Raw genomic sequence first — 26046 nt, 5'->3', positions numbered from 1 at the left:
CTTTTTATTTTTGCTGTTTAATTTGGTGACTTTCCCTTCCACCCTTTTTCTCTAGCAGACTTTTATTAACAATCCACCATTTGTAATTTTTTTTTATCTTCATCTTCTATAGATTTCCTTGTTTTCTACATATAGTTTTTTCCCTTGTCTTTTCCCATATTTGCTACAACATTCTCCCTTTTTTTTTCAATATTCCTTGCTCTAATCATAAAAACTTTTGGTTACATCTGCTGTCTGCCATTCCAGAACTGGATCTCCATCTCTCTTCTCCAGTAAAAGACTGACTTTGTTGGGAAAACAATGATCTTGTTTTTCTTTTTTTCCCAACAAGGCATTGTGCTTGTCTCCTATTGGGTGAAAGCAGGATCAGGCAAACCTCTTTTCCATTCTGCTCCACAGGGCCTTTTGCCCTAAGAGATCTGGGTGTGGTGAGCTCAGATAGCCTGCTGATGCTTTCATGGCATGGGCCACAGGGAGGGGATGTACCTTCATTCCCTCCCCTACAAAGAGCCCTACCACAGCGCCAAGATGATGAGAATCACTGAAGCAGAGGGATGAGCCTTAGGGCGGGAGGGGGGAGTAAATAATGGCTTGTTGTCAACCCTCCCTTCTGCATTAGGCTGCCAGATGATTGCTTATTCCTTGCTCCCACCCACACGCTTCATGCCACCACCAGCATTTTTGGTCCTTTGTGGCTGAGGTTGTGGGCTAGTCAGCTGATGAGTCAGCTCCTGTAACCAGTGCTTTTCCAGCTCCCCATGGCAGCGACAGCTTGGGTGGAAGAGTTTCAGCCAGCACCATCTGCATGGAAAACTGGGGCTGCTTGGGCATGTTAATTGTCTTATTTAGAATTTCACCATTCTGCAAATAAAGAGCAGGTTTCCAGGGGTGTGCAGTTCATCTCCTCTTGTTCTCTTTGCATATGCTCTGATGCAGGAAGTTTTGAAGCTACACCCTGTATACCATCTGTCAGTACAGGAGCGTGGAGGGAATGGGAAATCCAAACTTTGAATAGGTCGGGAAATCCAAAGTTGTGTTCTCACAGCAATTAACTACATGTTGGTCTCAGATGGCACTGCAGCTCCTCGGGTTAATGTACAAAGCGAATCTTGCGCCACAGCTCAACTTGGCACTGGAGGAGTGGAGGAGAAGAGGATCAGAGCTCCAAAATACCTTTGTGCCTCCTCAATGCTGGGCAGGCCTGGCCCTCTTTAGTGCCTCCCAGGGGTCAGAACACCCTCTGGGACTGGCACATGCAGCTCATGGCAACTGGGGAACATCTGGCCAGTGGAAAATGCATCAGGCAGAAGAATGTTCCAGCTCCCTGCTCCCAGCCTGCCCCATCCTGCCTCGGCTCCATCGACTCCCAGCTCTGTTGAGGCTGGAGCACAATCATTAGGTACTCCAGCTCCTTCTCTCATCCTCCATCCCCAGGCAAAGGCTGTGCTGTGCTGGGATGGGCTGTGTGAGCCACCACATGTGCAAGGCTCAGTCACAGCTAGTGACTGAACAACTAAACAATTCATTTTAAACTAATTTCTACAGCTGCACTATTTGCTGCCCTTCTCAGTCTGCCTAGTATGAGCTTATTTCCAGACATCCTTCAGTTGTTCTGACCAAGCTATACCTTAATTTGCATTGCAGTAGCAAAACACTCTTTTTCTCCTCTTCCAGAAAGAATCTGGCCATTTTCAAGTATGTACAGAATGTTGGGTCAGAAGAGAGAGGGTGAGGGTAGAAGTATTTTTTGTGTGAGCATGTTTGCTGTAATTTTTATAACTGAGTTATTCAGAAAGCCTTAGGTTTGAGTCTAATGACTGCAATTTGTCACAGTACTTAAACCTATTTCTAATGAAAGAATACCTCTAAGTAGCTATTTAAACTCAATTTATTCATTAAAAATTATTTATGGTACACTAATCTGAAATTGTTTGATTTTGAATTATTAGTTGGGGGTATTGGATTATTAGTTTTGGGGTATCAGTAAACTCTATTATATTTTTCTGGATAATTTTCAGATTAAATAAACTTCACAAAATGATGAAAAAAATAACATACAGACAGATTTGTGGCTAATCCAAATTACTGGATCCATGTTCTCATATATATATAGGTGATCTTTCAACTATCTATACAGATCTTTCAACTATCAGGTGCAAGATATTAGGAGCCATGGAGGGGGTGAGGAAAGCTTGCAATTATTATTTGGAAATTGGCATATGAGAAGTCATTGTTTATCCTGATTTCACTATACAAAATTACTGAATAATTCTTCCTCTAGAATTGCAGATCCAGTGGGACTTAGACACAAGTGTTAGCTGCCTGCTTGCATCTCCTTAGAAAATGGAGCAACTGACCAGACTGTCTTTGAGTAGGAGAGGTCATATTCTGGAAAAAAAAGATTGGAGATATTTGCTTTCATATAATAAGGGTTATAAAAAGGACTCTCAGAAAGGCAAGACTTCTTAGGTACCAGCACTGTGGCCAGACTGGCATGCGGACAGAGTTGAGCAGCAGTATTTTAGCAGCTGTTCACCCTCAAATGCCCATATATAAACTCATTTCTGCAGTTAGCAATGATTTCTTTGCCAACTGCCTCCAGAAGTACAGTGCAATTTGTTTGTATAGGTAAGGTAGTCCAACAGCATTCTCATGTATCTCTTTCCATAGCTAGAAAGGAAAAAATTGTCATGCTAATTAAATACTTGCATCAATATCCAGTGCTGTTTTACCCTAGATAAACTTCTTGTGCTTTAGCTAAAGTTCATTATCAGGCAATAAGTGTGTTTAGGCAAGAGTTGATCCTGCATATTTTTCCTTTCCATGGGAAGTGGTTGCAGTGATAAGTGAATGGGCACAAATCAATAACATAGGACTAAATGTAACATCTTCAGAAGTCTCAGAGCTCCTTGAAAGTGTGACTTGTCTTCCAGAATACCTGCAGCTCTGTCTGCACTGGTAGTTATCCAGATCTCTCTGGAGGCTGTCAATGCCCTCCCTTTATAGACTGGTGTCTCCATCTCATCACCTCCACCAACATTTTGACTGAGATGCTGCAGTGATGCTTGGCACCTGAAGTTAAGATTGTCTCTATGATGTGAGTGCTCTGACAGTGAGTTCCACCAGCACTAGTCACAGCTCTCTGTCCAGCTTCCAACCTGATTCCTAATTCCAAATATAGGCGAGACCCAGAGCAGAGATAAGGCAAAATTTGAGGTGCCATTAATTTCATACCAAAGCAGGGCTGGGACATCATCTTTTGTGTCAAATGGGAAACTGCAGTGCAGAGGGGAGAGGACCTCTTCTACTGCTGGGTGAAGATACAAATCAAGGTCAAGCCTAAGTGTAAAAAGCCCTCATTTTGGATGAAGCCTGTGTGTGCATCTCCAGAATCCCTGAAACTTTGTAACATGCATAGGCACACCTCAACAAGCTTTCACCTGTTTAGTGTGTCTAATATTAGCAATGAACTTGCAGGACAGTGTGCAAACTGCATCCCACACTGTGAGTCCTCAACAGGCTTAGTGCTGTGCCCTCATTCCTATTGTTACTTTATTTAAGCTGGATTATAAGGCTGGTTTGGGCAAGCCTGTTTGTGCTGCCATTAAATGAAATGTGTCTGCACACTAATCCTCACAAAATATCAATGAGCAATATAGCCAGCACAATTTTTTAAATTGTAGGCTTCAAAGTAATTTAACAGCTTTTGAAAACTTTATTTCAGGTAATTAGTGCAAATAATTAATGATGAAACAACAACGGTTGCTTTCATAGCGTTAACTGCTTGTGAAAATAGGCCAAGCTCCCCCTTCATTGGATAGAGTTGACTTACCATAAGAGGAAAAATATTTTAAATTTATTTTCTTTAAATTCCCCACTGCCTCTTATCACCCAAAGTCATTCCATCTACCACCTACAGAGCATGTCCATACAAGCGATCACATATATATTGGTCATTTGTGGGATACTTGACAAAAATAAAGTATTCTTTTCTGATCTAGGAACAAGATCTGACTAAAACTTGTTGTACTTCCATAGTACTTCTTTAGAATCAATTCATAAGCCTGTTTCCTGGTTTATTATTTCTGTATAGGGGTGTTTCTAACAGTGCAGGAGGACAATGCTTAATGCAGGGCAATTGCATTTGTTATTTATTGAATCTAATATTTGTTTGACTGTTTACCATGACTTTTAAATATCTTAATTAGCATAATTCACAGTAGCACCTGTTTGGTGAACAAGGACCTTTAAGATAATAAAAAGAAACAGGCTAACTAAATATTTGCAAAAGGTGCCAGTATCATGTAAAAGAATTTTAGAGCTATTTACCTTCAGCTTTTATTTAATTCAGCTCAAGCAACATCATCTGATCCAGATAAAACTTGAAGCTATATGTTTCTTCCCTGATCAAACTGAAATAAAATAGCCCCATGACAAATTTGGGGGAGCCCCATATGATAATTATCCAAGTGCCTTATATGTGTGAGGGCTGGGAGGATGAGCTGCCTCTTTAAAAAGCTTCCGTGAACCTGTATTGTTGTAGTAAGCTCTGGTAGGCGAGGGGTTGCGTGACTGCAGCAGACTCATTTGTGACCTCAGAAAAGTGGTTATGAAAGTGATCTCTTGATCAGAGGAATAGAGCTCTGCTGCCTGCCAGACCAGCAAAGCAGAAATGAGCCTCCTCCCTGCAAATCTGCCCCAGCAGGAGAAAAAGCCTTCCTCTTTTGGATGCAGCGTAATGATTCCTCTGAAGAATTCTTGGGCTTAAAACAAAGTGTGTTCTAGAGTATACACAGCCTCCAGTTAAATTTCACATTTTTAGAAAACGTGCAAGATCATCTTTGCTTTTTGTGATTTGTAGTTTTCACTTTCTGCCTTAAACCTACTCCTGTAAGTCTTGTTTCAGTGATTATTGGACTGACAGTGGCAGTAAGCCACGGTGTACATCCAGTGGAGATCATATTGTAAATGAAAATGCAATGGGAAATTAATGCTTAGGTCACATGATGAGAACAAAACAGATCTGATTAATCAGTAGGTAGGAAATCACTGTTTTTCATCCAGAGACCTGAAATAGCCTAAGAAGCACTAGGAGTAATTTATGTATCATAGTTATTAAACACACCATTCACCTGGCATTGATCACTCAGTGAAAGCTGCAATTGGTTATTACTGCCTAGAAGGGTGAAGCTATAATCCTGCATGTTTCATGAATGAGATCCCAAAAGGAGTACTCATTATTTCTTTGGTAGCTTGCCATGAGTCAAGGCAGCAAGCACCTTTGTAGGAGTCAGACTTGCCTGTTCAAGTCAATGACACACACAGAAGGGTTGAAACTGGAGAAAAGGTTATATTTTATTAGCTAGGACTTTGTTTCTGAAATACAGAACATTGTTTTTTCTTATCTTCAAACCAGTCTGATAAGAACTCTGTGCCTGCCTTGTAATTTTATCATTATATCTAAGTATTCTCTGGTTTTAAATATTGTAAAGTAAATCAAAGCAGGGAGTAAATTTACTGTCTTACAGCATTTAAATATTACCTTTCCTGCCTTTTAAAAAGACAGCATTTTTCATTACATTTAGAAAATTTGAAGGTCCTTATTCTGGCCATTGACCTAGGGACCATGGCACTTTTAAGAAACTTAATTTCTCTGTTGCTGAATGGCAGAGAAAATGTAAGCCCACTGCTGGTCTGTTTAGGGTCTTTAGCATCTGCTTGGGATCTTTTTCTGAGTATGGAACATGGCTGTCAGGAAAGGCAAAGCAAAACCTTTGTGAGGAAGCGAAAAATAAAGGTTATTGTAGCAATTGAATACTTCACGTGCATGTATTTTCTACTTCTGCAGAAGGTTCCTGTTCTGCAAAAAAAATTTTTTTTTGACAAACCTTTGTGTCTTCTCTGCAAGCCTTCTGTCTTATGAGGGATTTCACTTGGGAATAACGTCCATCTGCTTGGGTAGCTTTGCAGGACTAGTTTTTAAATGCATACATTAAAATATTAATGTGCATAAAAACATATTTAAGAGATCCAGGGATTGTAACATTATCAGTTCAGGCTTCTGGCAGTCCAGTTTCTGACTTCTGTTGTCAGATAGTTTTTAATTTTGAGCTTTTAGGTAAGATTGTCATGCTACTGGTTTTCTTCATAATTCCAATAGGTTCTGGAATGCAGCTCAGTGTTTAAAAATTACCCTGGAAATTGATTCTGAAATTATTTTTTTTAACTTTTAGATATGTCCCTGATGTTTCACTTGCCCTTATCTTGTCTCAGCATGTGTTTTTACCTCCTGAAGTAGAAAATCAAAACTCAAGGACCCCCTCTCAGGCATATTTTTCCTACAGCCCATTAGGTGATGTAACTTCTCAATGCTTCATGCAATCAATGTCATTGTGGCAGCCTCCACAGGCAGCAGAAAAGGCTTTGCAAAAAAAGCAGAGCTGGTCTGCCTTAAGAAGAGAGCACCCAGTTCTGTGGGTTGTGTGTTTTTGCCTGTTGTGCAGCAGTATGCTGTGATATCCAGCTGATTTAAAGGTGGAGATTCCCATATTTCCTCTGCCAAGAGTGTTTGCTTCTTTAAAGTACACTGAGAATTAAACATGTCTTTGCCTTTAATATTGGACACAGTAAGGCTGCTATCTAAATGAAGTACTAAAGAATTGTTCTTATGATATTCCTGACTCTAAACCTGTTGGATCCAGATTTGGTTTTCTGGGTAACACATGCACATCCTGTGCACTAAGGTCTCAGTGTGAATATTTTAGATGCAGTGTTTATTTCATCTTAAAGGTTTCCTTTATCCTCTCCAGATCGTGTGCATTGGCTATTTTTAAACAGTCTCTTGGATGATATACTGGTCTACTGACACATGTTCTTTCAATTCTCTTAGAAGAGATAGTGACTTAAATTCCTCTTGGAATCAGCAGGTGTGAATCTAGCCTGCAGGATGGTGCAATAAAAATTATAAAGCCACAAGATATTGAGAAGTGGAAACTCAGGAGATAGTCTGTTTGAGTCATAGTCCTGGAAAAGAGGTTACCAAATCCAAAAAAACTAGCAAAGGTCGTGTAAATCTCACATAGGTTAGTAATTGTCAGCTTGCATTAATAAAAAAAATGGGAGAGATTCTTTCTTATGCATTTTCCTAGTTGCATTTTTTTTCATGCTTGATCTTTGATTTGAGTTTGTACTTCAGTGATTGATTACCGAATGTTCTAAACTATAGATATAAATTGGAGAGGGTAAAACGATGCACATCTTCTGTAGCCAACAGAGACTAAAAATATTCTGATTTTCACAAGGTAAATCTGTTATCAAGACTTCATTGCATTTCTGCTGTAAGATGCAATTCTTACAACCACCTCTCCAAAAGTGGGAAAGATTCCAGTAGACTTCAATTGCTTACTTATGAACACACAAACCTTTCCTCTTAGCTGTCTTTTCAGTAAAAATGGATTTTGGTCTCACTACTTATGTTTCTGAAAAATATTTCAGACTCAAGTTTATTTCAATAGGCTGTTTATCACTAAATAATGTTTTTTGTTCTTTTTGGATGCAATGATTAGTCACAAACTGCTCTTTCAACATATGCTTAAATTTAGTCACATACAGGCTTTCTCATAAGGTTCTGATTTTTCTTATTGTCACTTCTGTGATATACTTTGTTTCACGTCACAGATGCTGCTGTTGTGCATCTGCTGTTTATTTTCTGTCTGCAACAAATTTTTTGGACAAGGCCATGGCATTGCAGTGAGAATATAACAACTGTAGAGATGCACTACTGTGTCACACCAGTGGTCCATCTAGTCTGGTATTCGTGTCTTCAAAATTGCTGTCTTTTATCTACTTTAAAGCATTCTTGTGCTGGTGTTACAGGGCACTTCACAGTCCTCATATCGTGGGGTTGGCAAACTGCAGTTCTGCATTCAGTTTATCCATTTCCCTTATAATTATATATCATATTTTCATTGGGAGAATCAATCCTGAAAAAATGGTCTAATGACAATGAAAAAGTATGAATTATATCAAAAGGGGACAACATTCTTGGGCCATAGAGAGATAAAATGCTGGAAATTCAGAGGATATAGAGAAGGCATTTTTAAAAATATCTCTGGACAAGGGAAAAGGTGAACAACTATTCAGACAAGAAGCCATTATGAAGGCTGTTTTGAAGAACAGGGAAACTCTCCAAGTATTTTTGATAGGTCATGTGCTCCATAGATCCTAGCATCAATGTGTCCTGATGTGCTGTTCCTCTGAATATGTATATATATATCATGATCAATGGGATTTGCTGAGATCCCACTCAAGCAATCAGGATGTAAGAGGTCAGAACACACTGCAATACTCTTAAGGCTAATTGTGGATCAGTTTGGTGAAGTCACAAATGAAAATATCAAACTACATTCATTGTACGTTCTGAGGTCCTTAACTCTGGAACTAACCAATGTTAAGCAGATTTTCTAAATACAGAATAGTTCACTGAAATTCTTTTTTTTTTATTCTACTCTAAACTTCTGCTGGATATCATGATTCTGATTAATGGACATGTAATTCAAAAACTTATGGGTGGAAGGAAGAAGTGAGCGATGTGGGTATTGATTTGAAACTGGAATAAGTATCTGCAGATTTCTTACTCAAGGCTGCTGATAGCTCAGGCTTGCAATCTATTTTGTAGCTTGAGAGAATAACCCATTTAAACTTACCTTTTATGTGTTTATTCAGAAGGGTGTGCAAGCAAATACCCAGACAATCTAAGGTATTACAGCTTAATTAAAGAATGGAATAGTACACAGATAAAATGAAGGCCCCAGGACTGAATCTATAAATCAATAAGTTTCCGTGATCAAATCATCATCTTTAATGTAGTAGAAAATAAAATGGGATTATGAAGACAAACAGGGAGACTGTTACTTGGAATAAGTCTTATAACTTGGGATAATTTCAGAGGACTGCATGTCTTCAGCAATCATGTAGCCAATATAGTCTACCAGACCAACTGATAGCTCAAATATTTACTCACAGTGATGCAAACAGAACTCTAAACTATCTCCTTTGCCAAGGCACAATGTGGGGCTGTCTGATGGGGAGATCATCTGTTGAGTCATATGAAGAAAGAAAGGTTGCAACAGTAAGCTACAGAAAAAAAATGTGTTCTCTAGACAAGTTCTTTTCAGTCTGTTTTTTGTATAGTCGGCACACAATTTGTTTCACGTGGAACTTTTCTTTGGATCTGTGATCCCTCAGAAATTATGGGATAGGGGAGATGTTATAGTCCCAGACTACATTTAAACTTGACATACGTGTGGTTTCTTATGAGATACAGATAGAACAAACCAGCAAAAATCAGAAGAAGAATTAATGACTTATTTTACATATTCTCCATATACATAGATTTTCTATAAAAGCCACCTTACCATTCTCAGCATTTTTTAAATTATTCTTCACATTAACAAACCAAGAATGGTGAAAACAGGAATTGTCCATCCAGAATTTACCTTAATGCTCTTTCACCTAAAATGTTAAGCAACTCCTTATCTTACAAAATGAATCCTGTTTTTAATTAAATAATAAAAGTTTTCCTGGAGGAAAACATTACTCAATAAAGAATGCTCAATAATGAATAATGAATATTCAAAAACTGAGGAACCTGCCTAAGTGAAGTTAGCTCTGTTCTGATCAGGATGAGGTAGACCAGATGACCTTCAAAGGTCCCTTGGCAAAAGTTCCCAAGTTTTTGTGATTCCCTGTCCTGACTCAGTTAACAGACCTGGGTTCCCCACAGAAAACTAAGGCTCCACAAAACTCCTTACAGCTGAACATTCGCAGGCAATTCTTTTCAGCTTCTCAGCTTGCCTCATGTAAACTCTATTTCCCAAAGGCACATAGACCTCTTTTTCACATGCAAGGAAATAAATGCCCTGACTCAGTCACCTCTGTAAGAAGTCCTCACTTTGTGTTTCTTATTTCACCTGCAACTGGACCCTGTTCCTGCCTTTTTGCTGGGCTGCCTCCCTGGCACCACACCAGCTCCATCCCAAGGACTCTGTGGATCATGAATTCCAACTCCAAACTGATCCTGTTCAGAACACAACCTTTCTTTACAGTTAGATCAAGAGGGAAAAGATAAGACTGATGGGTTTTAGAGGGCAGAGGGAAGAAGATGCTGGATTTTTTTCTGGGAACTGGAGGAAAACACACCAGAACTTCCCCAAGGCAAGAGATTTTTCCTTTTCCCCGTTTTGCCAGCTGGAAACCCTATCTGAGGGTTTTTACATCCTTAATATTTTGTCAGATCAGCACTAAATTTTCTAATGAGCCACATCTCTCAGACCTGACGTTTGTAGAAGAAGTGTAGGAATGCAAGCTTTTCCCTCTCTTTTCTCTGTATTTCTGCAGAAATAATTTCCATGTGTACTTTTACACACACAGACAGCACTGGCAGCTGAATCACTGCTTAGAAAATTTATCGGAACTGCAGTAATTTCTAAAAACACAAAACCCTCCAGTGGAATATAGTGAAACCGACCAATTGATGATCACTGCAGCAGAGTGTTTCACTGTTTGCAAAGGGATTTGACTTCGGGGGAACGCTCCTCACCCTTCGTACAGCGGGCTCTCTCCCTTCTCCCTGCTGCACGAGAGTTATTTTCCTGATCCTTTACCCTAAGCTCCTTTGCTTTTTTTAGGCAACTTCCAGATATCTGATACAGTCTATAATGAGGAATTAGGTTCCATTACACGAAGGCTTAACCTCCTCGAAAAGCATTCAGCGCTTGCCAGGAGTCATCAATATTTAACAGCTGTTGTTATTATGAAATACTTCATAGGGCAGCGCGGCTCGTCTGCTCGCACGCAAGGGTTTGAACGGCGGCCAGGCGCCTGTCAGAGCCCCGGCGGATTGACAGGCACACGGGCTTGCGTGACAGCGAGCCCGGGGTTACTCAGCACTCTGCCTCCTCCGCAGCGGGGACTTCTCCTCCCCCTCGCCTGCCTTCCAAAGGGCTCCTCCGGACGGCAGACACGGGCTGGGGGCCCCGCCAGCCCCGGCGAGAGGAGCGCAGCCAGGCCGGGGCATCGCTTTGATGCCCCTCTCGCACCGGGGGACAATGGATGAGGCTCGCTGGGAAAGGGGAACCGTGGCTCTGGAAGGAAGAAAGAGCGGATGGGATCTGGAAAGCCAAAGGGTTCGGTCTGTACCTTAAATAAATGTCATGCTGTACTCGAGAAACTTCAAAGGGAAGTCAGATTTCAAAGCATCTCTTAAGAAGAAGCAGACTGAGAAAACCGCTAAATTGGGAAGAAAAACTCTGCATTGCTGCTAGCGTAATTTCATCTGGCGCTCTGGTAGCCTCTGCAACAGGACCAAGCACCATACAGCTTTTATTCAGCTTTTATGCATTTTGGTGCTGATTTTTTTCCCCAAAGCATTTGTGCTACCTGTGTGTTGTGGTCTTTCAGAGTGCAAATGTCCCTTCCATGGTGTTTGGCGAAGTATAACAACTGTCGTGCTGTATTTTTTAATTTCAGTGTTCATCTAATGACCCCCATCCTAATTGTCACTCGGTGTTCTCTGTAACACAGCCAGAGGAAACAGACAATTTCAGTTCATGGCTCTAGGTTTGTTAAGCAGAAATGCTCATACTGAGTGTTTCCGAGTCAATTTGTTTTGTTTTCTTAGTATTCAGAGTAACACGCATAGCTGATTCTTCCTGCAGCTAGAAGATCCAGGAAGAGAGACCCTGTTCTCACTTCCTTTCGAGTAACAGTTACCAAACCTAAGATCTGCATGCTTAAAGCAGTGCCTCTGAGCCTGCAGTCTGGGTTTGGGTATTTTCATCCACCTGTTTTAAGAAAAAATTTATCCCCTGGGCATCATTGGAGAGAAACAGTAGTCCTTTTAGGAAGGCTTGAAACTGATTCACCATCCTGAATCTCTAGAAGACTCTATGGTCCCCTTCCTGCACCCTTGATGGACCCAGTAAAGGTCCATCAGAAAGTTCAGAAGCAGAATTCTTTCACTGCTCATTTCTTGCCTGTGCTGTTGCTTGATGCACAGACCTGAGGCAGCTGGGGTACAGTTTGCCCCAGAGTTAGTCTGTTACACAGTCTAATTTAGCAGCTAATTTTGCTAATTTTTTTCTGAAGAATGCAGGTTGTCCTTGTGCAGGATGAGGTACAAAAGCACTCTGGAGAATGTAATCCCATGGGTTTAAAAAGTATGGTTTTATGAGACTCCTGAAATCTCCATCGCTTTGAACTAAAGAGTGTCCTGCAATGAATAAATGTTCTGTTATTTCTGGGGGAAAGGGAACGGATGGTTTCATAATGCTTCTATAGACTGTGTTAGGCAGCTTTTCTCTTCTTTACAATATTCCAGATTTGGTTTTCAAGCCAAGGTGTTTGCAAAAGCAGATAGCAATGCTCGTATCAGAACTGAAGGCTTAAAGGAGATCTCAGATTTTTACATTGCTCTGGGCAGAGACAGCACAGCTGTGAAAAGCCCAGCAGCACTATCTGAGACCATCCCATACTCATTCAGCCAATCTTATTGTCTCCTCTGTGGAATTTTTTTCTCCATTAATTAGCTGTCAGTTCTAACTATTTTTTTTTTCTTTTTTTTAAAATGGTTTCCACTAATTTCAGTGCTTTCAAATTAGAAATTGAAACAGTTTCCTCAGATCTTTGACCTGTCTTCCAGGAAAATTACATTGGCCATTTTATTTCTTTTTTTCTTTCCCTTCCTCCTCTTTTTCCTAGACCACTTTCCCCTTGCCCTATATATTACCACAGTGCTGTCCTTTGTAGGACCCAGCACTTCCAGACTTGTTGGCTTTTAATGCTGTATGGGATTGCACCATGCACACTAGATCGCATGACCTTGCAAAACTGTCAGCCCTGGTACATGTATCTCTGGTATTTATCATTCTATGCTATCAATATGCTCATTCATCTTCTTTGGCAGAACAGCTCCATCTTCTGTTTTATTTCATGTTCTGGAAGTGCAGGCTCGATACATTGTGCTCAGAAAACAGTCTCTGGTGTTACCACTTCCCATCTCTCCAGTCTGCTGGTTTTGAACCTGGTAGAGGAGCACTCTGTGCTGACTGTCAAAAAGGTTGCCTCTCCCATAGAAAGTAGTCCAAAGCTCCATAAAGCTAAAATTCTCTATTATTTATTTATTTATTTATTTTTACAGCCAGCAGCATTCATTAGACTGCCTGCAGTATCAGCTTTTCTCTTGCTCCATTCTTGATACATGGGAACTCCAGCAGCCTGCTTCCCCCTCAGGTCACTGAGTCATCCTTTGCTGGTTTTTATTTTTCAGCTTTCTGCAATTTGCTCCTCCCTGCCCACCAGAGACAGTACTCCTGCATTCTTCAAGCTCTCATTTGTTTTCATCATCACAGGCTCAGCTGGTGCTCCAGAGGGACACCATTTTATGAGATGTCTAAGCTTGATCACAGCTGTCTTGGCATTGGGGTCTTTTGTATCAAGCCACCCATCATAACCAATACTTGCTGTCCTGTTCTCTCTCATGATTCTTGGTGGTGACAGGGGTATTGTTAGACTGTTCTGTTTTCTTTTCCCTGTTTTTCTGCCTAGTCAGATAACATCTTGCAAGCTTCCCTCATCTGCTTGTCATGTCTTGCTTTTCCTCCTCCTCCTCATTTCTTTCAGGCTCTGTGTGAATTTTCTGCCTGTCTTGCTCTGCTTTCTCCAGGTGACAGGCTATCACCAGCACCTCACTTCTGAGGTGTCACTGCAGCATCAGCCCAGCCGTGGGTGGATTAATCCACGGTGGATGAATCAAGTATTTCCAGTGTGGGGAAGCAGAACGAGAGAGAGCAGTGAGTGACAGCTCTGCTGCCTAGGGTGCAAGGAGCAGAGGTTCCCCTCTTGGAAGAGCATTTGCTTCTTGGAGCAATGGGGTTATTTGTCTGTCTTTGGTGGTGCAGAGGGTCTCCTTGCAGTGGGGCCAGTGAGAAGGGCAGGCTGTGGAACGGATGTGTGTGGCCTAACATATGGGTAACTCTAACTGGCAAAATGACATTAAAATACTTTCCATTTGGAGATGGAATTTATAGTAGCCAGACGAGTTGCAGAACAAACATCTCTTGTGCTTCTGCTGCTGTGTTTGTATGAGCCTGAAGGCTAACAAGCAGGCAGGGAGCTCTGGTCCACTCAGTTGGGTAAAATAATAGTTTCCACTAACGATGAAGTTCGAACTGATGGAATTTTCACAACACCAAAGGAGCTCATCAAAGAAATAAATCTTCGTTTCCTCTCACCCCTCCCTGTCTGTCCTTTAACCTGAGCAAGGACCACAAACCACCATGTCAGTAATTACAAAAACAACTTTTCTGGGGAGGGAAACTCTGGAAGAGGCCATTGGAATAGGGGTTGGGCTTTAAAAAGTTGTTGTCACAAGGCATTTAAAAGATGTGTGGATGTGGCACTTTAGGGATGTGGTTTAGTGATAGACTTGGCAGTGCTGGGTTAGTGGTTGGACTTGATCCTAAGGGACTTTTTCAACCTAAATGAGCCTATAATTCTAGGTCTGTTCTTATAGACAGGCCTAGCAGAAGGCCTAGCTGATTGGGGGAGAAAAAAGCAATAATTTCCTGTTAACTTAAAAGGTACACCAAAATGAAAATGCAGATTTAAGAATCTGTGTATTCTATTCACAGCAGCCTAGCTTACAAGTCTAAAATCCCAAAATTGTTTTGGCTGGAAAATACGGGAAGGGATCTGTTTAAAGCAGCTTGGGATTTTCCTGATGTGTTTTCCCATGCCCAGGGGAGGGATTTATTGCATCTAATTATACATTTGAGATAATTGCTTTGGGGTAATGACCGACATTATCACTTTCAGCAAATATTTACAATGTAAGCTAAAAACCATTACAAATATTCAGTTGGTGTGGTTCTGAGTTTCCACGGTTTATTGTAAAATACTGATGTATCCTGCATTCGTGTATCCCAGAAAAGAGATTGTATTTCAATGATTTTTCTGTAGGAGATACTGACAGGAAGAATTTGAGCATTCAAAGGTATTTGAGATCAAGCACTGTGGAGGAAGAGCACACACAAGCTTAGTTTCCCATGAAAGCTTAATCAGGAGTAAGCTTTTTTCCCTATTATTAGGATAAATATATGGAATTTTAATCTGTAATGAGAACTATTCATTAATTTCATGGAGTAAATGACCTGCTAATAACAATCTTTAAAACTCTGTGTAAAAATGAAACAGTTGAAGAACTTTCCCTTGAATCTTACAGCCAGGCTGAAACTTGCAGAAATGAATGGGGTAAAATGAGACCAAAAATAATCTGATCTCAAAGAGATCAGCACTGAAAATAAGAAACTTTTTCACTCCCTTTCTTCTGAGCTATATAGACATTTCTCCATATTGTCATAATACATATTTTTACAAACAAAACAACTTGCTAACTTTCTTTTGTTTCTTTCCTGTGGGTTTTGGTTGTTGCTTTATGTAGAGTAGACTAATGGAAAAAATATGTTCAATAAAAAATGTGATAGATATTTCATATAAAAAACATCTGGACTGCAAAATATGGATCTATCTCCAACACAAGGAGAAAAAAAAAGAGAAGAAAGTTGTCAGTAACCGAGATCCAGACCACAAAGACAGTAACCACCAATTAAATTCAATGCATGTTAAATGTCTAAACAAGAATTTTAGTCGTGACCCTAATGGTTATGATTTCTAAATTGATGATAACTCTTTCCAACAGCCATTCAAGAAAAGCACTTTAAGAAGCAAGTTGGCCAAACGATAAAGGAAGACAATATATCTAACAAGACTGCTGTTCAAGAAGGTGGACTTCTACTAGAAGTGAGTGAATAAATGCTGGCATTTTCTGGCTGTAATTTATCTACTTTGATGATATATTCGGGCTGATGATTTCTAGCAGCTTTGAACAAACAGTCACTCTTGGTGGGAGTATTTCAAGAACCACACTTGGGAACTCTTCTTGCAAGAGCAAGAGTGGCAGCCGTGACAGTCACAGGCAGTGTCCATTTGGGCAACTTCACCTTGCACCCTTGCTCACATCCCTGGAATTACCAGTGAACTCCAGCAGGCCAGTTCACTGTTCTTTTTCACTTCTGGGTTTATTTTACTTGGCCCCTATTTTGAGGATGTCAACATGAGCTTTCCTGGTTTCTAATCTGAGCTGAGAATATTGTAGGATATTTTAGTTATCCTGCTTCCTCAACTCTGTGCCCTGCACACACACCGTGCCAGCAAAACTTATCCCTTCTATGTATTTTTATCCCCTTTAGCTGACTCTGTATTGGCAGAGCAGCATAAAGGGGCCATGCTGCTCCTGAGAAGTGGATCCATTAGCTGTAAGGAAGAATTAATACTGCTGTGAACTACTGAACCAGCTAGAGCCCAGGGGTCCATCCCAGATACATCTGCATTTCAAACACATGATGTAATAATACTTTTTATGCTCTGAGGTCCTCGGAAATTCCTATGTGATTAAGATTACATATGTACAGTTGTTTTGGATAGGATAATATTCATGGTATAAAAATTGTGGTTTAATGACAGCCCTGAGATGCATGTAAATGTAAATTAAATAGTAGCCTCCAGCAAATAATTGCTGAATACTATTAAATTAAAACACATTTTAGCATGAGATCCAATACCATAAGTTATTCAAGCCCATGGAATGGAAACTGGCACCCTGCTTTCCTTCCTCTTAATATTTCAGAAGATTTTAATTTTAGATTTCAAAGCAAGTAACACAGGGGCATCTGATTAGTTACTGTTACTGCCAAAACAAGATGTTTGGCTGTCAGGTGTTATTTTGCAGCCATTTCCATTCTCAATGAATAGGGAATATGGGGTGTACAATAAATGATAAATATGGTGAGTACACAAATTTAGCCAGGGTCTCCTATATTTAGTCCATGTTTTGTTGTCTGTACTCTACATGCCCACAAGTTATAATCACTAAGCATCCCCAAACAGCAGAATGACTGCTGTGAGTACATGGAGAGAACACTGGCACACAATTTGGGGCAGGTTACAAGAGACTGCTATTGCTAAATCCTCTCTGCTTACTGCAGGGTATGCAGGAGTCCCATTCCCTCTGAATACAGGGGAGATATTTTACCCCGGATCATACTTAAAGTGGATCATTAACTGGATGATTAAGTGCATGCTAATATGAATGTACTTGCCAGGCTTCATTTATGGGCACGTCTGACCTAGAATAAGAGGGTGAGTTTTCCTTAGGGCTTGTCTGGAATGTTCTCTGAGGCCTGAATTTGGCTCGGATCCTCATTCAGTGGTTATGGCACACGAAGAGAAGTGGGTTTTTATGTTGTTCAACCAAATTCACCATGTTGGTTATTAGGAACTGTGGGATTTTAACTAAATATCACATTTCTGATTCCTTCCAAGAAGAAGCAAACCGTGGTTGCTGTTCTTGGTATATTGACTTGTGAATCTGACCACTTTATTTGCTCTCAAAACGTATTTTTCACCTGCTGAAAGCCACTTTCTGTGTCATGACACCTTGCACTGTGTGACCTCTCCTAGATACTTTGTATAATACAAGCCAGAATAATCTGAATCACCAAATTATGTGTGAATAATACTGTTCCTGAGTGCACTGTTAATGGAAAATCAAGAATAATTGCTTTTATTTTTTTTCCTAGTGGGTATAGTCACTCTGCTTTATGTATGGAGAGAAATATGGGATAACAAGAACCTAATTACTGGTAAATAGTGTATCTGGGACTCTTCAGTCTTGGAACAATGCAGTATTTCCCCTTTCAGCTTGAAAGAAAACAATGGAATTAGGCTGTCTTCAAAATATGTTTAAAATGCTTTTTATTTCTAAAGACTTCTGCCACAACATGTGTTTTTTATTTAAGATTTTATGGAGATTTTTTACAGCTATAATCAAATAGCTTTCATCAGCAATAATGGAATAAACAATGATACCAGTTTATCAAAGACTTTTTAGTGGAGCACAGCAGGTATCTAAATAAATAATTTCTTTTGGTGCTTTAAGATAATTTCTTCTGGATAAGAGAGACTTTGCTTGCCATCTTTGTTTCCTTTTGAAGGGAAGACAGACAAGGCTCTAAGATCCAAAGTCTAATTTTATTAAGGTTTTTTTAAAAAAATATGTCCCATTCTCACAATCTTTACTGTCCTTTGAGACTTCACATTCCAACAGTTTGACTGCAGTAAAGATTTTTAACTTTGTACTTCGAAAATACTTTCCAAGACAGGTGGTTTTGCAGCCCTTGTGCCCCATGCCTTCTGGCAGAAAAGGGCCAGTTCAGTTTCTGAAGCCTGTTAGTGAATACTTAAGGAACACTGGGCCAAACTCATAACCAGAAAAAGGGGAAAATAAGCTGTGCTGGCAGTCAACAAATCCAGATAGAGTTTATGGGGTGATGGGGTGGAGAAACACAATAAAATGGTGACTTGGAGAAATAATGAATCACTGGTGGGTATGTAGGCAATAGCCTTGATTGCAGGATTCATCTCATGGCTGTCAGCCACCTCCTGCTCTTCCCCCAGCTATGCTGAGCTCGTAATCTCAAGCCCAGACTCAGAGTCTACACTATGGTGCAGGTAACTGCCCATCCCAAATGGCTGTGTAACTGTCATGTGTTATACTATTCACTGGTCACTGGAAGAATTAAATGCCTGCTGTTAAGAGGGAGGCTCTTTATGGACTTGCTTTCTTAATGACACGTAATCAGGCATCACCCCATCATCACCTCCAGAACTGCTCCCTGAGTAACCAGCACTTGTGCACTAAGCAGCACCCTGCTAAAATTGTCACTTAGGCTTTATTGACCACTTCACAGTTGATCCTGCAGTTTTTCTGCTTGTCTTGGAAGAATAATTGCTGTTCAAATTTCTGTTCCAACCTTTGGTGCTAAGGAGGTGCATTCATAGACTTCTTTGTTATGTCTGTTGGTCTTCTATTACACTCTTGTAGGCTGAAGTATAGGGTTCATGACATCTCTGTCTCCAGATGTAGTGGACATAATTCTTTTTGGGTGTGAAAATAGTGTTTTATAACCAAAATGTCACAATGAATATAAAGAAATATGGATAATGCAGGCAGCTCCTGAACAGATGCAATTGGAGTAAGGCTGCCTGGTTCTATCGTGCTCCCTTCTCCCTGATGAATACTGATAAAGGCCAGACTTGGCCTTTTTTGTCATTTCCATGCTCACTGGCAGCTCAGACTCTTTCAGAGAAGATCTATGCTGCTTTTCAGGATGCTCCAAGCTGCACTTTTGTACAGTTCAGGATCAGATTTCCATGAGTCTTCTACTCTTAATGCTCAGGGCATAGGAATCATGTTTCTGTGGTCTTGTCTCATGTTCTTCTTTATGGCTGTATTGAAGATGCTAGTCATAAAACTGTCCTGATACTCCTTCTTCAGTGACACTGTACATTCCCTTTAATGCCTGTATCAAGGACCTGGATAAGGGGATCAAAGGTACCCTCAGTCTCTCTCTCAAGACATAAACTTGGATGGGAATGCTTGCCTGCTTGAGGGCAGGGAGATTCTGCAGAGAGATCTGGAGAGGCTTACTAATAATTTAAATTTTTTAGACACAGACATTGTCCACTGACCACTGTCTGTGGTGTCTGGTATCTTAAATATCTTAAAATCACAGTCATATGGTCCTTTACTTTAAAAATAAATAAACTACTAACACCTTCAAAACTATGAAAGCTACATTTGATGGCACAACCATCGTAATTCTCCACTGATAATTAATAATTTTAGCTTCATTACATCAGTTACTTAAACATATAAAGTTGGGTTTTCCAACCTGAGCTTCCATGTTTTGTAGGCATGCATTTGTTCCACCAAAGCATGCAGACAAATTTTGTTGATTTGAGTTGTAAGTAGCAAAATTAGTGATGTACTTCAGGTTATTTACCTTCTGAACCAGCATCATTTGTGTTTGGAATTGTCTGCTGTGCCAAGCCACAGCACAACCAGGTATGGAGGTCCTGTATCACACAAAACCAGCACTTTGTCATCCAGACAAGTCCTTTATAGTTTATTTCTTAATTCCATATCACAGGTTTGGAAATTATAACTTGATTCTAACTTGGTAGCTCCCACCAAAGTCAATGAGGCCTTTTTTTGACAGATTTGATACCAAATAGACCCCAAGTCTTCTCTATCAAAACCAATGAAAGTCAGACTTTTAATGCAAGCCAATGAGTTAGGATTTGGCACAATGTAAGTTTGAAGCATATTAATTAACATTATATTGCTACCTTAGAAATGGATGCAAATAATAATCTTCCTAGGAGTTACTTTGGAGAGGTGAATGTGCACATTTAGGCATTGAAACATATCTCCAGTGGCCTCTACTAACAGCTTGAACTAGAGTTCAAGTTTCATTCCGAGGGAGTTGGAAAATGATACATTAGAAAACATCCTATTGGTGCTGTTCTTCACTCTGCATAAGGAAATAACATAGGAAACCCTTTTCCCACTTGGTTTCCTGTCATTTTTTTAAACTTGTTAGTGTAATTCCACTTCCTCCTTCCAAACTGATTTATGTAATCAGTTCTTGATAAAACTGTGCTCTTGAAAAAAGTACTCCAGCTTGAATTTCAGTCTGAGAGCAAGAGATTTTTCCTCTTCCTGTTATTTTTAAATTTAAACTTGAAAAAGCAAACTGCAAGTTCAATAAAGTGCATGAAGATTATATGGATCTATGACCATGACATAAACTTAAGGAATCAAAAACTGGTTGAAAGAGACTTTTTTGGTTTATTCTGATCTGGAATTCCTTTTCAGCTTCCAATAGTGCTGACACTCTCCTAGCACAGTCCTTCTAAAGTAAATCCTGATAGATGATGATACAGTTCTTCATTTTCTTAATCTACTGGTTTAAAATTGGACCATCAAAACACAAAATTCTCATAAAAAGCTCATAGTCTTAGTGCCTTTTTTTTTTCAGTTAATACAACTTTTTAAAGTTACCCAAACAACGCTTTTGCTTTCCTTTGTTTTCAAACATGAACCTTCTTTCAGTAATTTAGATGACATGATTTAAGCTGACATTAGTCACTTGGGATGACTTACAGGGAATTTATCCATTAAAAAACCCATAAATGGGGTTAGGAGTGCCATTTTATCACATGCGTACATTCACTTTTTTCTTGCCAGGCATAAGCAAAACACAAAGGAACATTTCAGAGGCCCTGCTCCCTTTTTTTCTTTCTTTTCAAATAGGCATATTTCTAAAATCCAGACTTGAAATTTGGCATTGCCACAGCTCTGTGCAAAAAACATCTTTTCTGTTGCCCTTTAAACAAATAACTAATGTTCTCGCTTATTCTTTTCTTATTTTTTTTTTTTCCTTCTTCTCTAACAAATTTGGATAGAAAAGCCATGACCACTAAATTCCATTTGCTCTCTTCTCCAGTCCTCAGTGCTACTGTTATGACTGCAGCAACCATGATGCTGCCACAGCGCTGAGGTTTCTGAAATACAGGAGGTGGCACCATCCAGCTTGACAGGGGGACGGAGAAAAACAAAATCACGTTATCCACTCCCTTCAGATTTTCAGCCTAACTATGAGAAAAGTGATAGAAGATGGATTTTGATGGGCAAAACTGTGTGGAAATAATGAACAAAATGGTAACCACAACTGCCAGCACACATAGTGTCTGAGAAGCTAGACTTTTGCCAAGACTTTTGCAAGAGTTTTATGGAGGGATTTGAAGAGGAAAAATAGGTACTTCTGCAGAAGCTCGTGTGGAGCCTTTTTGCAAAAGGGGAAATGCCAGTAAGTGCTTCTGTTCAGATTTTGTGACATGTTGGGCTGATGAGAGTTAGTATTTAGCTTCTCCAACACAAAATTACACATTATAATTATAATTGAGAGGGAGCAAGCTGGGAGTAGATTGGAAAATCAGAGCCAGCAGCCTATGTCCAGTGTGGCTGAGCAGGAGGAGCAGGCAGTGAGCACAGGTGTGTGGTGAGGAGAGACAGGTATCAGAGAGACAGGTATCATCCTCTGCTTGGTGCTGGCATCAGGAAAAAAGGGTCTTCCATTTGTCAGGAGACAGGCAAACCTGCTGTCATATGAGGAGGGCTGGCTGAGAAATCGTGGTTGTACCAGTGAACAGAGCAGCTGTCCATCCATAGTGTTAAGGTGAAGAATCAATAGCTTTGGGCACAGATGCAGCTCTGAATTTCAGGCTGCTGCTGCTGTCTCCAGGCTGTTCATCACAGCCAGCTCCACCCCAGCTCACTTTTCACAGCCGCTTCCTCTGTTTCTGCTCAGGCTATTTCGGTGCCTCTTGGAGACGGTCCAGTGGCCACATAACTTCCTCCTCAACAAAACATATTCTCCCATTTCAGCTCTGCTAGTTTTTTTTTCCTCTTGCTGACTTCAGAACTAATCCTTGACAACTATTTCCACCAGTCAATAGGTTTGGTATCTCTATCTGAGCCCTGCATTATACAGATGCACCAGGACTTAGTCTGCTACTAGAGCTGACTTCCTGCATTCAGGCAACAAAGGCATTCATAACACAACATTTATTTCATACCAATTTCTGCATTTGCTTTTGAGGAAACATTTTTGAAGATGACATAGTCATGTATTGCAAAAAAAACCCCAACAACCCAAAACATAGAAGAAATAGAAATGCACTTTAAATAATTGCAATTCTACATTGTTTAACTTGTCTTCAACTGGTTGAACTGAAATTATAAACGAGGAGCCTAAACTGTATTCACAGATGATACTTGCTTTTAGTATATTTCTCATTCTCAATTCAGAAAAGGTCATGAGCTGCAGCCTTGCTATCTTCTCAATAAGATGAAGTGATGAGCAAGAAAGCAGATCCAGGCTAAACTGTGTCCAGTCATGAGCACTTTTACAAATTTGCAGTGATTTTGTTTTGGAGGTTTTGAAAAATACCTCTACATATTTTACTAAAAATATTGAATACATTCCTCTTTCACTTTTTTTCTGCCTTAGTAACAAAACTTAAATGCTCAAACCAAAGCAGGGGCTTGCAGAAGAGACTTGGGGAAGGATTCATTTAGTCAATAATGCATCTTAAGAGGTGCAGTCATTGCTGCTGGCTAGAGGAGTTATCTCTAACTTTCAATCCTTATCCCTCTCCGGATGATCCACTGTCATCCACTTGATATCCTGATTAGAGAAAGCATTGCCTGTCTCTCTGGGTCAGCACAATGCCCTTATTCAGGATTCACCCTTGCTGTCAGAATGGGATAGACTGTGTTTGATACAGGATGCTTATAGGATACAAAACATGCATAAGATGATTACCTGTGAAGGAAAACTGTTCCCAAAGTCAATTTCAGGAATGCCATTCTCCCTGAAATTTCTACTACCCTGAAACAGTGTTTTAAAAGGCTGATTTAGCATATATTATCGAACAGAATGTGAAATACAGGCTGTTTGGCTTTTCTCCCCACCCCCTGAAATAGTTTCATGTTAGAAAATGTGATATATAGTGCTAGATACACAGAAAAAGAGTTCTCTGAAATTAGGACACAACATTCTGTTTTCAGTATATAGTCTGCAACATTGTCTCTTTTAGGTTTTGATTCCTTACAGAAAGAGATGTCTGCCTTTCATCCTCATTAACAGTTTGCAAGTACAAATAAAAGTCAGCTGGGGATGGAATATTATGACGGCTTCCTCTCTTCAGGACTTGATGCACTTACATGTAAATAACACTGAAAAAAAAATCCAGACATTTGGTGCTTACATATGTCTAATTGTCCAACATGTTGGATAAATATTATTTGACACTCTTTTCAGTAATTTATTTCTGTGAAAGATAATGCCTAATCTTACTACATTTGTTATTTCAAAGTCTACCTAACTAAATTTGTTATTACAAGTGCAGAGTAGTGAGCAATTAATGCTTCATTTTGAGTCTTCTCAAATGGAATTAATCAGGCTTGCATTTTCTATATTGAAATTGTTGAAGAGAAGACTGAAAAGCTCAGAGCAGCTGCAGAATTCAGAAAGGACGAAGAGCTGAACTTGCACTGAAGATATGATATTGCCCCAGCTTTGCTTCCATCTGTGAATACAACATCTGCTTTTGAGGAAGTGAAATGAGAAACAGCATGAATCAATATAAAGATGGGTTCCATTTCCAAGTGTAGTCCAAGGCATAGTATTTGTGAAAGGGCATTGACAGGAGGGTTCCATTACTAGAGCACAATTTTAAATTTGACATCATGATTAATGAGGAAGCTAAAGAAAAGATATAATGATTATGTTGTAATTTAGTATCCTTTCATGAAAATTGCTAAGGTAAATGACATGTTACTCATCCACATACTATTAACTATCTAGCAAACAGCATGCCTATATTTATGTATTAATAAATAAAATGTGCTTTGCCCCAATAATTTTGGAATTAATAATTAAAATATTTTTCTTTATATTAGAAGTAGTCTTCACTTGTATACCCATTAACCTCAGGTAGAATTCATACTTTTGCATTCCATATGAAATCCTAAATGGTAATGTGAAGAAAAGAATAATTAAATTTTTACAACTAGACCTGAAAAAAATCCCCCAAACATTGCCACCAATAGAATACATTTTTGGTGATAATATTTTATACTAAACAAACATGCCATATAAAAAATTTGTACTGAGGTGTTCAGTATGACCCATTAATTCACTTTTGCATCAACAAAATCTTCCATAAGCTACGAAACCTGTCTTTAAGCTATTAGTCATCAGTATTGCTCCTCTCTGGAAGCATGGTCTGTATTCTCTTTTCCAGTGCTTAGTACTTGTGGAAAAAACAGGATTTGATGGGGATGCATCTCTTTCTAGTATGCACCACATCAACCTTCTACACAAACAATGTGAACTGATGCTTCAGCCCTTGTTTGTCAGCCCCATCTTGGGCAGAGTAGTTGTTTTGAGGCACCAGGGTCACTGGGGACCAGCAATTCATGTATGAGTTAACAAAGAGAGGCCTTACCCCAAGGACTTGACACAGACTAAGCAAGCTTTGTTACAAAAGCTTAGTTTGGAAGGAACGTATAATGGAAGAAAAACTGCATTTACAGCTTTGCATCATGCATTCAAAGCAACTTCAAAGGCAGAGTTCTTGGTTGCATCCAATACTTATTACATATCAACCATATAAAAAACATCACCATGGTTTAAAATGTGTTTACATGTGTGCACACACTGCAATCTCACTCTCCAGGGAGCTACTATGTTTTCTTGAAAGTTTATAGCTCACAATTACCGGAGCCCAGTGACTTACATTTTCCTAGCAGATTTCCAGGGGGCTGGTTTTGACTGCTGCCTCTTGAAGAGCCACAGTGTTCCAGCTCCCTTGTCAGACTGAAGACACAGATATAAACAAGCATCTCCAAGGTTTCCCTAATTCCTTCGTGGAAGTGATGGGATATTGAAAAATGGAATAATGAGAAATTTCACCAGCTGGATGATTCACAATCCTTTGTGCCTTTCAGATGGCCCAGCTGTTCCCTCTGACAGAAAATGGGAGGGCCAGGGCTCCAATCTGTCTGGCATTGTGAATGATTGTTGAAAATGTTGATCTTGATAGAGCAGCACTAGATGCTGAATTTCCATACTGAAAGAAGCCTGAAGTGGTATCTAGGGTCAAAGACACAGAGAGGAACATGAACTTTGCTTTATCTGGATAACAGGAGCAGAGAAAGGGGCATAATAATCATATATACATATTTCTTTGTATTTGAGAATAAACATTTCTGTTGTCTATGAAAACCAGTTCATTGGATGGAGCACTTTCTCTCCAAAAGGCTTCCCATATAACTCCATGTCTGTAGACTTCAGCTAGTACTTCCTTCCCTGGCTCAAATGATGGAAATTTGTCTTCTGTTTTGTTTCTTTTGCCTGAAATTTAATCTGTACACGCAAACCCTTGATCAAAACTGAATGCTAAAGCAATTCTGCCACTCTCCTTTGCACGAAATAGTGCTTACTCACAGAAATATTC

General features: G+C 39.7%; 1 protein-coding gene across 2 annotated transcripts in view; it reads left to right on the top strand.

Moving 5' to 3' along the window:
• The window catches only part of AHRR (aryl hydrocarbon receptor repressor), an 81998-nt gene that overhangs the window by 38495 nt on the left and 17457 nt on the right, over positions 1-26046 (top strand). Inside the window, exons 1-2 of one of the 2 annotated variants that reach the window (XM_079301766.1) lie at positions 10951-11191; positions 15758-15858. In XM_079301766.1, coding sequence (XP_079157892.1) covers positions 11113-11191; positions 15758-15858 — 180 coding nt within the window. In that variant the 5' untranslated portion in view covers positions 10951-11112. Of the gene's footprint in view, positions 1-10950; positions 11192-15757; positions 15859-26046 lie in introns of those variants that run through there. The other variant, XM_079301765.1, reaches the window with a different exon arrangement.

This window comes from Erithacus rubecula (assembly GCF_903797595.1).
Source record: "Erithacus rubecula genome assembly, chromosome: 3".
NCBI classification, from domain to species: domain Eukaryota; kingdom Metazoa; phylum Chordata; class Aves; order Passeriformes; family Muscicapidae; genus Erithacus; species Erithacus rubecula.
This window is presented reverse-complemented; position numbering and strand designations above follow the sequence as displayed.